Source organism: Lactuca saligna, chromosome 4 (genome assembly GCF_052625555.1).
Source record: "Lactuca saligna cultivar CGN05327 chromosome 4, ASM5262555v1, whole genome shotgun sequence".
Lineage (NCBI taxonomy): Eukaryota > Viridiplantae > Streptophyta > Magnoliopsida > Asterales > Asteraceae > Lactuca > Lactuca saligna.
Genome location: NC_136420.1, coordinates 6,824,253 through 6,835,581, shown reverse-complemented (window position 1 = coordinate 6,835,581; position 11,329 = coordinate 6,824,253). Strand labels below are relative to the sequence as shown.

General features: G+C 35.1%; 2 protein-coding genes, 1 non-coding gene and 1 pseudogene across 3 annotated transcripts; 1 reads left to right on the top strand and 3 right to left on the bottom strand.

Moving 5' to 3' along the window:
* Positions 1 to 429: 429 nt before the first annotated feature.
* On the bottom strand, positions 430 to 2,946 carry LOC145041132 (Radical SAM superfamily protein). The gene is made up of 9 exons (XM_078989077.1): positions 2,651 to 2,946; positions 2,500 to 2,567; positions 2,243 to 2,354; positions 2,062 to 2,159; positions 1,839 to 1,972; positions 1,622 to 1,730; positions 1,198 to 1,389; positions 980 to 1,116; positions 430 to 886 (listed from the first exon to the last, which is right to left on the bottom strand). Exons 1-9 carry the CDS (start codon positions 2,904 to 2,906, stop codon positions 598 to 600), a joined length of 1,395 nt encoding a protein of 464 aa, XP_078845203.1. The 5' UTR covers positions 2,907 to 2,946; the 3' UTR covers positions 430 to 597.
* A 60-nt stretch (positions 2,947 to 3,006) lies between these two features.
* TRNAG-UCC (transfer RNA glycine (anticodon UCC)) lies at positions 3,007 to 3,079 on the top strand. The gene has a single exon. It is a non-coding gene; the product is annotated as a tRNA-Gly (tRNA).
* Positions 3,080 to 4,076: 997 nt separating this feature from the next.
* LOC145041131 (protein CORTICAL MICROTUBULE DISORDERING 4-like) lies at positions 4,077 to 6,421 on the bottom strand. Its single transcript, XM_078989076.1, has 5 exons — positions 6,268 to 6,421; positions 5,278 to 6,117; positions 4,889 to 5,077; positions 4,719 to 4,810; positions 4,077 to 4,651 (listed from the first exon to the last, which is right to left on the bottom strand). The coding sequence occupies exons 2-5, from the start codon at positions 6,013 to 6,015 to the stop codon at positions 4,150 to 4,152; spliced, it is 1,521 nt and encodes a 506-aa protein (XP_078845202.1). The 5' UTR covers positions 6,016 to 6,117; positions 6,268 to 6,421; the 3' UTR covers positions 4,077 to 4,149.
* A 1,221-nt stretch (positions 6,422 to 7,642) lies between these two features.
* Positions 7,643 to 9,704, bottom strand: LOC145044310 (exocyst complex component EXO70C1 pseudogene; annotated as a pseudogene).
* Positions 9,705 to 11,329: the final 1,625 nt, after the last annotated feature.

Below are 11,329 nucleotides of genomic sequence, written 5' to 3'. Positions count from 1 at the left end.
TATAAGTATTCGGAACTAGAGATTTCAATGTATCACTTTGAAAACAATTGAGTTATAATTCTTTGGTTTCTGCCCGTGTGCTACACCAACATAACCATGTCAATTCTCAGTGTCATTTTTATTGCTTTTCACTTGGGTAACATCTTCACTTTGCCCTTCAATATATTAATAATAGATATGTAGTCTTCATTTTACCAATACAAACCATCTATAACTTGAAATTTTAAAATTATGATACGACACACGTTGTTCTTATAACTTACATAACATTATTCTCAAACTTAGTTTATAGAAGCATCTCGAAATAATATGAACAAATTAATTGTATTGGTCCAATACAAAATTTATACACATTTAACACAACCAATTTATAAGTAAATGAGTGGAAAGTATCCCCATTGCCTGGAATAGCAACAACATAAGTAGGTATATGTGAATAAACCAGTCTGGTGTCTTAATTCATTCATTAAGCCAGGTTTTTTGGTTTAACTCATTCTGTCCATTTTAAGTAAAAAAGAAACAGTAAAGAATCTGAACAAATCAATAACAAATTCATGATTAAAACGAATGTACCACACTTAATGCATCATGTACAAGTTATAGGGATGGGTCTAATGAGTGTTGAAACTTTGGAGGCACTTTAAGTAAAGGAGCTTGAAAGTCACCCGGATTCCCCAACTGACCACATGCAGCCATCTGATCATCTCCTCTACTCGGTCTCATGAACACAGTCAAGCCTCCCTCAGCCAACGTGTTTCTAAACTCAACCATCTTTTCATCTGCTGTGGGCTGGAAGTGGGACCCACTGTGCGGGTTGAATGTAATCAGATTAATCTTGCATGGAATCCCCTTCACAAGATCAATTATCCGCTTTGCATCATCAATGCTACAAAATTAAATACAACAAACACTCAAACGTTCATTAATAAGTTTTGACTTAAACATATATTAAATATAATAAATAAGCAAAACATTTAACCTATCATTGACTCCAGCAAGCATCACGTATTCAAATAAGACTTTGTATTTATGTTTGAATTGGAGCTCTTCACGAAGGGTGTCAAGAAGTAAGCTCAAATTGTACTTCCGATTAATGGGCATGATCCAATTCCTGACCTAATCACATAATTAGTTAATTAATTAATATGGAAATAAAAAAGTGAAGAGGTTTTTGATTAAAAATATAGTAGTAATTACTTCATCAGTTGTAGCATTCAGACTAACAGCTAATGCACATTTAGAGTGACGAAGAAATCGTTTGATTTGAGGCACAAGTCCACTTGTTGAAATGGTGACCTTGTTTGGGCTAAAATGAAGCCCTTGTTCATCAACCATTATATCTGAAGCTTTCATCACATTTTCAATGTTTTGAAGTGGTTCTCCCATTCCCTACAAAAGGAGATGTAAATTAATTCAAACTTTCAAATCAACATCTTACCCATTCATTGCTATAATCCGTAAATTTTCTAGTAATAAATATTTCTTGCAATTGAATCTTGAACATTTTACCCAATTCTAGCAGTAAAAATTTATTTGTATTTGAATGACATTGTTACAAATAGGAAGAAATGAATGTAGGATGCGATAAATAATAACAAACAAACCAATAAAGCATACATACCATGAAAACAACATTTGAGATGGGACCCACTGTGCTAGTAAACAGTCTACGTGCAAATACAGCTTGTTCTACTATTTCCTCTGCAGTTAGATTTCTCCTTAAACCCATCCTGAAAAGCACAAGAGATGCATCATGTTTCTTAATATATACGTATACAATAACAATGATTATAATAATAATATGAAGAAGAAGAAGAAGAAGAAGAAGAAGAAATTACCTGCCAGTGAAACAGAATTGGCAATTCATTGCACATCCCACTTGACTTGAAACACATACTGTATTCCTTCCCTTATCACCATTAGGTATTATCACTGTCTCTATTATCAGTCCATCATCCAATGTAAACAAAATCTGAAACCTCCTGAGATTTTATAATCAATGAGAATACCCTAATATAGTAATATATGATTAGAGACAGAGTCAATTAAGATTATGTGTACCTTCCTAGTGCCATCGGAGGCTGTGATGATATCTTTCACTTGTAATGCTTTCAATTTAGCATGTTTACTTATCGTCTTTGTTAAGTCTTTGTTTAAACCTAGAAAAAAGTTGATAATAAGATAAGTGATGTTACTAAAGGAAGAACACCTTTAGTGATGAAGTTGAGATTTGAAGATGAACCTTCTAATTCCTCAAATGAATGTGCCCAAATACTCTTTGAATTGTTCCCGTAAAGCAGCTTCCATAGCATCAATGCCTGAGCAGGTCTATATCCTTGAGAAGTCACCCAATTCTGTTTGAATTTTCATGTATTTAGAAATCATCACTTTCAAGCACATCCAAGAAGTCCCTAACTCGCGGAATATGAACTCTAAAAGCCCTAGATTACCAGCTTTTTGAAGAAAAAACAGTTAAGGAAAAGATAGATGTATACATACTTCGAATTCTGTGTATCTCATTCCTTTCAGAATGATCTTTCGGGAATCCTTAGGATTAATTCCACCATCTTCAGTTCAAATAACAACCAAAATCAATACAAAAGAAGCGAATAATGTGTAAATAGTTACAGACAATATTATACAAAATTACCAGAAGAAGAAGAACATTGATGATGAAGGGTTTGGGAAAACGGAGACGGAGAAGACTGAAGAGGAAGAGTTGCAGTTACTGAAATTGAACGGCGTGGGTGAAATATATGAGAAAGAAGTGGTAACGTCGATTTGGAAGAATGTAGCGGAGTGAATAACGGTGAAATAGAAGACGAGGCTGTGGGGCGGAAAACGATGGAAGTGGTGGTGGTCGCCATCTTTACTCGCCTCATCCAGATACAGCAGCTCGATTCCATGAGAACTGTTGGAAAATTCCACCCTTCATCGTAGTCGTAGGTTTTGAAAGATTTCTATCTAGCCAGGAAATATTTTTGAAAGATCATTCATTTCCACAATTGCGTTTGTAGTCCAACGGTTAGGATAATTGCCTTCCAAGCAATAGACCCGGGTTCGACTCCCGGCAAAGCAATAGACCCGGGTTCGACTCCCGGCAAACGCATATTTTTATGCTCTCTTTTTTTAAAATAAAAGTCTTTAAATAGATTTTTCTAGCATTAACATGGTTCAAGTTTATGCCTCTACAAGTTTAGTTTAGTTTAGGGTTTTTTTTTTTTTTTTTTTTTTTTTTTTTTTTTTTTTTTTTAAATACACCCTTATATTTTGAATACATAATTTAACTAGGTGTGAGACCCATGTATTACATGGGTTTAATTAAATAGAATAAATATAAAATTTTAACAATTTGAAAAGTTTGAATTTATAAAAAAAATAAGAAAAATTTGAATTATTAAAATTAATGAGACTTTAATGTATTGATTACATTACATATATAAACTTTTTCTAATAAATACTTTATATATATTACCTTACACATTAAATGTGGAATTTTAATTTAATAAAATGAAAAATACAATAAAATGACAAGTGGAAAATAAAAAATTTAAAAATTTTAGAAAATGACATATGTTCAAATGAATGAGAAGTGGACATGTGGCAAAACAACCTTTATTTATTATAGTAGATTTTCATCGTACAACAAGTGAGATGACAAACGGACAACAAACTGCTCCGCTAAACCTTTTTGTATAGCAAAGCTCAATCTTTTAAAGTTTGATTTTCTCAAATTATACAATAAATGTTTGTTAGTACACCTTGATTTGACAATTTTAGCTGAATTATTCGAAAATTGTTTGGTTTTGACAATTTCACCAATTTATTCTAATGATTTGACCAAATTATTTGTAATGTGCTTTGTCAAACCAGCTAGCTTGATTTGGCAATTCTATCATGCATGTTGTTGAATACACCTAACCATCCGATAGTAGGTGAAGTTGCTTGGGCATATGAACAATTTTGCTTTATGCTGATTACAAAAATACATTATTAAAAAAACAATATTTTTACAAAACAATTTAGGAAGTTGTAAGCATTTAGTTCAACCCATTTTTTGTATTTAGACCCATCACTTTATGCAAACTACACCCATGTTTCTTATTGTATCAAACAACATTTGATACAAAAATCAATTTACATCAATATTCAAGGGCTCTTCACCTTGATCCTCAACTTCCTAGCAATTTCAATTGCTTTAGGATTCACTAACCTCTTGCTAGAATCACATTGTTCAACTTCCAACCATTTCACAACCTTCATTACAAGTGATTTATGAACTTTTATAAACTTTGATTCCCCTATACCCTTTTCCAAAGCTTTCTCCAAAAACTCCATGAACCAATTTCCAGCCTCTCTCTCAATCTGCTTTCCTAGTTTAATCGTATCATTCAGACACGAATGCTTGTTTCCATTTTTTTCACATGTTCCCATTTTACCCTTTTGGTTAACATTTGATGATCTCGTGTGTTTTCCCAAGATTGTTGACTTCTGATTGGAGTTGTTTATGATATTGTTGACTTCTGTTGCTGATTTAATTGACACCATATCGGCTATGGCTTGAACTATTTGGTTATGGAATTCAAGAAATTGATCAAAACAATCTGTTGGATCCTCAGGGTTAGCCAACTTGCTTAAAGTAGATAAGCTCCTATAAGAAATATACAAAATCATAAACTGATAAATAATTTTTTAGTATAAAATCATAAAAGTCATACTTGAGAGACCAAACAATAGTTTCAGTGGCTGAGGCATTTCTAAGCGCTTGAAGGGCAATTTTCTGTGCTTTTTCTCGTTGTTGGATTGCTTCCTGATGCATCATTTTTCACAAAATAAGAAAAAAAAAAGAATTAAAAAGAAAAAGTTAAATGAAAGAAATTGCTTTAACCTTTCCCAGTAAGCTAAGCTTTTGTGGCAGATTAAATAAAGAGGTCTCAGAAGATGAATGAGGATTTGGAGACTTCACTTGTGAGGTAATATTTGTATTCAAGCATTCCTTCGTTTTAACACCAGAAATGGGAGAAGACACCATTTGTTTACTCTGTAAACTTCGGGGTGATGTGGCATTTTTCTTTTCCTATATTAAAAAAAAGAGCATATAAAGAACTGAACTTTTGAATAAGCGAACATAAATCTTCCGATTTGGTTTCCAATAAATGTTCATATACAAAAGATTGTATAACTAATAAAGCTCTTGTTGTATTCATTTTGATTGCTTTAATAAACCTGCAACTGAAAAAAGTCAAAAACTTTAGAAAAGAGGGAAGATGTACCTACAGCTGAGTTGTAGGGACTTGTTGACATCTTTGCATCTTTGTCACATGTTTTACTCTTGCTGCTCCTTGGAATCTTCACCATGGAAGAAGTAACACAGCTTTTCTTTACACTAGTCACAGGACTTTCAGTCAATCTAGACATTGATACCCTTCCATTTGAGCTTCTCTTCTCAGCTGATCTAGAGCTAATCATTGAAGACTTCACTTTTACAGGTGTACATTGATCAAACTTCAAAGGACATGGCTTTAACGCTATAGGTGATGCACAAACTCCATGTTCTCCCTTTGTACTCCAAGAACCCCTTCTAGAAGCAGACGATGTTGAATTCAGATGAAGATTACCTTTCGGCTGATTCGTTTCCTGTTTTCCTTTCAACCCGATCAATGGTTCGGGCATTCCAACAAACGGGTGGCGTCCAGGAAGTGGTTTCACTCCTTTAGCTATAGGAACAGGGGAACCAGACTCCAGTTTTTCAACATGAATGAATTGGCCAAGCTGCATTTTATTACTGAGAACAAGATCGTCTTTTTCTAAAGGTAATCTTGCGTAGATTGAATGAGATGAATCCGAAAGTTTTATGTAAAATCCATGTTTTGGCCAGAGATCTTTCTCATCAAGATCAGCTGGCATAATATCTGTAACTTGTAAAAGTGAACTCCTATGTTCACTTGTCGGCTTCACCCCTGAATCCATCCCATCCAGTAACTTCAATAAAACCCCCGGTGTCAACGTCGCCATTAAAACATGAAACAGGGGCTCTTCAAAAGAATCAAAGATTGAAATCCGGAAGCACAAACTAGTTCATGTCATTGATGATGGTTCAATACCATCATAGATTATCTGGGCACCAGAGATTTAAACAAGAAAAAACAGAAATCACAAGCTTTTAAAAGTTAGAAATTGAATACTAAAAATTGGAAAAGATCGTGATCAAATTGAATTGGGTTTTAAAATGGGAGCGGATAAAGAAGGGTAGGCAAACGGTCGTACCTTCGCTGTTGTGTCACGGTATTATTGATGGGTTCATAATTCATTATAGGCGGGCAGAGTATTCTCAACGACCAAGTTTGAACTTTGAAATGAAGTTTTTGTTATTGAATAATGAATATTGATACGCTCCGGAGAAGATGACGAAAGCCCCTGAAACTACTCAACGAATTTGTTTGTTATTGGGGCCGAATAAGACTTTATTTGTGCTTTAATTTCGGGCCAAAATATGAAACATCTCAACAAATATTATTATTTTTATTAATCTAATTTTATTATGTTTTACTTGTGATATATTTATTACACCGTTTAAAAAGTCAAATTTCGTTAACATGAAATCTGGATTTATTTCGGTGTACGCCACCATGTACCAGATATTCTATCAAAGTTTATTTTATTTTTATATCAATTTATTATTATGTTTTGAGTTTTGACATTGTTATAATATTCTACTAACAAATTTTATAAATACAACACATAAAACGTTTTTCTAGATATTAGTGTTAAAAAGGTTTTTTAATGGCAGATTCGTTATTTATTGAAATAAACTTGCAACACTCATACAAAAATTAGTGTAACCTAGGTTTGCAGCATCGCCGTAGTGCATACATTACCAAGTTAGTATTTTTGTATACATTTAAAGACGATTTTGTTTCTATAATATCAGTAGCTAGTAGCTAACATGTATTAAAGTTATAAAGCTATTATCACCGGATGTACCCTGCTACAAATCAAAATTAGAAGGTAAAATAAAATTGACTTATCATAGTAATTAACTTTTCGATTTGTTTGTATCTTGGTAACTATTTTTTTGTACACATTTAGATAAAAAACTTTTTGAAAGTGTTCACATATGATTATTATAATCGGATGTAACCTACTACAACCGGTCATAATGACCATATATGAGCATTTTCAAAAAGATCGTTACCTAGATATTAAAAATAAAAATTATCCAATATGAACAAAACAAAAAACTAATTACCTAAAAAATCAATTTCCCAAATTTTTATTATTACTTCAAAAACGGTATTTCCCAAAACCCAAAAAATGTAGTGCAATATGGCTAAAGGGTAACATCTCGAAATCTATAAGCCCAACCAAGATTATGGGTCAGACTGGTCATCCGACATGATCGTATTGGTCCACCGGGCTGGCTTGTTTGTTCTTGTCATGCATCAATTTACCCAAAACAAAACAATACTTATCCTCAAATTAAATAATTTTAATCTACGAATCTGCATAATGCATGGAGCCATTAATATATACCAGTGACAAATTCTATTTGTTTTCTTGCTATGGATGGGTTGTTGATTAAAAAAAAAGTTATTTAAGACAAGATACAAGATTAATACAAGCAAATTGATACATAGCTAGGAAAAGAATGGGTCCCCATCAGATCTATGATCTCTTCCTAGACATAGACGCATTAATATTACCATCGAACAAAGTCTCAATCAATGCCTCGATGTCTTCTGGTTGATATTTGATGTACTTGTCTACGCTTTTCGCTGACTCAAAGTGGTGTCTATACCTCCCTACAAATGAGCGATATGCAGGAATGACAACCGCCGATATGGATGCCCGGAGCTCTGACAGCAGTTGCGGCTCCCTGACCACCCATGTGCTCTGTGTCTTGTGTATCTCATCAAACATGGCGTTGAAGTTCTTGAACCTCTCGTTCAACGCCTGTTTATTCACTTTTCCGTTCACTTGTATCCCTTCTTGTGTAATGCATTGTAACAATCTTGTCCATGTTTCTCTCTGGTAACTCTTATGGTAATGCCGGACCTCCGATGACTTCCGGCGACACCAATTGTCGCCCATTAGTTTTTTAATCTCGTTTGACTCTCTTACTTTTGTTAATATGTACCTACCATTGTTCATTAGGAAAAAGAAGCGTAACGAAGGGTCTTTGTATAGTGTTGATTTCAATGCCAGGTTACCGTCTAGAACGGCGATCACCGACGCTACTTGTCCCGCCAGCGGCGACTTCTCCATGTCTTCCGACGTCGCCGACGGTTGGATGAGTTTTGCATTTTGGAAGATCTGTTCTAAACAATTTCCATACGCACACGCCAATTTCAAGTAGTTCAAGACGTAGCTTGACAGAGGGTGTATTGCACCTCCCGGCACTGGAGTTTTCGCCGGGTCGTTTCGAATGGAGCTTTCTAATTCACCAAGCGTGTTCACCGCTGCTCCGCCGATTCGGTCGATGGATGATGATATTTCCGTATTTAGATCATTACGTGATTGTGAATCCGACAAGAATTCGTCGTTGTCGTTGTTCGTTATTGCTTCACGAAGACCGGAAAGCGCCTCATACATATCAAGGAATCTGAACAGCTTCTCCACCGACGCCTTCGTTTTCGCAACCGCTCTCGCGTAATCAAGTAACGACGTGATGAGGCTATGAACCAGATTGATGAATAGACCTCTGAAAACCGAAATATTGTCGGCAAAAACCGTCTCGCCTAACTTCCGTTCCGCCGGTATTAGGACGTCGGAGCATTGCTTTATGATGCCGATCCATCGTGCCACATCTGGTTCAAGCAATTCCCAGCTATTTAATCTCGAAACATCTTCTGCGTTAAGCTTTTCGAAGTCGTTCTTTTTGAGTTGCTCATACAATGCATTTCCACGCGCCATGCTATAAACATGTGAACATTCGTTTTTGTATCCACTGGAAATCATGGTGGTTACGATTTTGGTAATCCTAATTATCTTCTCCTCTGAGAAACCTGGAAAATCATCATCCTCGTCCTTACTCGCTGTGGTGGTGGAACTGGAATTGGAATTGGAATTGGAATTGGAACGGTCTGGTTTGAAGGAAAAGTGCCTTGAAGAAGAAGTCATCATCTTCAAGCTCGGTTCCGGAGGAAGCTTTGCCTTTGAATGCTGTAGAAACGAACGAAGCTCTTCTTCCATGAACATGATAATTCGATGCAGAAGCTTGTTGATTCTATCAAGCATAACCATTGATGTGTTTGGAAATTCGCCTAACGCAGTTTTCAATTTACATAACAGCCTAACAGATTCATACAAAAACGGGTCTTCATCGGTCACCTCACCGTTCCTACCCGGGCGTCTGGTTGATTTTCTGGTTTTGGACTTGATGATTAAGGAGAAGGTGTCTATGATGTCCGGCTCCGGCGGGGTGGTCTTGTCATCGGCCGTGAATAATTCATCGGTGAAACGTTCAATTTCGAGCAAGATTTGATCATGGTCGACGTCAGGTATAGCTTCATCCAGGTCGTCGTTAGAATCGGAAAGTTGTGCATTAATATTATCAGGCACAGGGACAGGGGAGGATTTGCGAGGTAAAAATGGAGAAGAAAAGGATGATCGGGGACTATCCGTGGTGGTGGTAGTTTTCCAACGCCTTCCGATGAAGCTGCTTGATTTTCCATGTCTGTCCATGGATGAATTGGTTGTTGTGCAGAATGAATATTGAAATGGAGGAAGGAGGAGGGAAAGGGAAGGGGATTATGGTTGGTTTAGATTGTTTGACTTTGACCCGATTAATAAGCTTTTACTTACATGACTCCATGGACACCTTTTGCTTTGCTTTGCAATTTTATTAACAAATTATGTTATATATATTTCATATGGACACCCGATATATTTTCTGATGTAACAGATCGATCAGTTCAAACAACACAAAAACTGTAATAACCTTTACAGATTCCATATTGTTATCTTGACAAAAAAAAAATGTTAAAAAAGGAAACCAAATTTATAGATGGTGGATTGGTAGTTATTGAAAAAATATATATTTTTTCTATAAATACTAATCATAACGGATGAGTTATCATTTATCAAAGGGATTGTACTCTTTAAAGTTGTGAGAAATAAGATCAGAAGTTAAAAAACTGGGAAAAGAAATAAAAACAATAATCACACATCTTTGGAGTTACCCAAAGATCGAAGCCGCTGCCGCCTCCTCCTTCTACCCATCTCCTGCCGTCGTATGATCGTATCCCTCTTTCTATTTGTTTTGAGCTCGTGGTGGTTAATGGTGTTTCAATTTAACATATGAAGTTTCAAAAATACATTAAAAATATTTATATATTACTTGATAATTTTAATAATAACAAAGAACTAGATATTGATTTAAATATACGTAATCAAAATCAAAATGATGTCAATTTGACAACGTGGATGCTAATGTCGTCTATCAACCGGTAAAATGGCTTCTATGAGGTAACAATTATTTTTATTAGGTTGGAGGGAGTGGTGCCACAAAAACCGCACTCTCTCTTTTGACACATAGGAGCCACATCATTTTTATCACACAAAGTGTGGTTCTTTACCACACCTAATGAATGAAAACCATAATAGAGAAAGAGAGACTTGAGAGAAAGGAGAAGAGAGAGAAATACACATAGATAAGAGAGAGAAGAAATAGAGTGTGACAATTTCTAGCCACACTGCGGCCAAAACCACAGAAAACTACACTCAGTGGACGGTGTTTACGGTCCAGATGGCAAGAGTACGGCTTGAAACCGCAGTCCACTCTTTCAAACCTTATTATTATTATTTTTTTAATGAACACATGTTTTAAAGAACTTACACTCTAATAATATAGTTTAAGGACAATACTTTATTTTATAACTTTCCAAATACTTTTAACACTCATTTATCACATTAACTCTAATAATAATTCTATTTGACCTATATGAATGAAATTGATTTTGCGTACTCTATATGTTACTTAAAAAGAATTTTTATTTTTTAAAATATAAAATATTAAGCATAACAAAAACTAGTAAAAAACCAAATAAGATCATAATAACATGTGGGCCCAATTTTATCACCTCTATGAAATACTTTTAATTGAGTGTTATGTTCTTAAACTTGGTAGAATAAAGGAAGTGGTTGTGGTTTCTCTTGTGGTTTGCCTTCGGTGGCATTAGAGAACAGCGTTCCTATCATGCGGTTTTCACTGCAGTTTGATTGTATGTGGCTAAATTTGATTGCATCTCTGTCTTCTCTCTTCACTCTCTTCTCTTACCATCTTTCTTCTGTCTTGCTCTTCTTCGTTTTTTCTCCACCATTCCCACCC

Coding starts and splice junctions, on each gene's coding strand:
- LOC145041132 (XM_078989077.1), bottom strand. CDS start 2,906: ATGGAATCGAGCTGCTGTATCTGGATGAGGCGAGTAAAGATGGCGACC. Junction 2,355..2,499: donor TGAGATACACAGAATTCGAA/GTATGTATACAT, acceptor AAATTCAAACAG/AATTGGGTGACTTCTCAAGG. Junction 1,973..2,061: donor CCTCCGATGGCACTAGGAAG/GTACACATAATC, acceptor AGGAGGTTTCAG/ATTTTGTTTACATTGGATGA.
- LOC145041131 (XM_078989076.1), bottom strand. CDS start 6,015: ATGGCGACGTTGACACCGGGGGTTTTATTGAAGTTACTGGATGGGATG. Junction 5,078..5,277: donor CAAGTCCCTACAACTCAGCT/GTAGGTACATCT, acceptor TTTTTAATATAG/GAAAAGAAAAATGCCACATC. Junction 4,652..4,718: donor ACTATTGTTTGGTCTCTCAA/GTATGACTTTTA, acceptor TATTTCTTATAG/GAGCTTATCTACTTTAAGCA.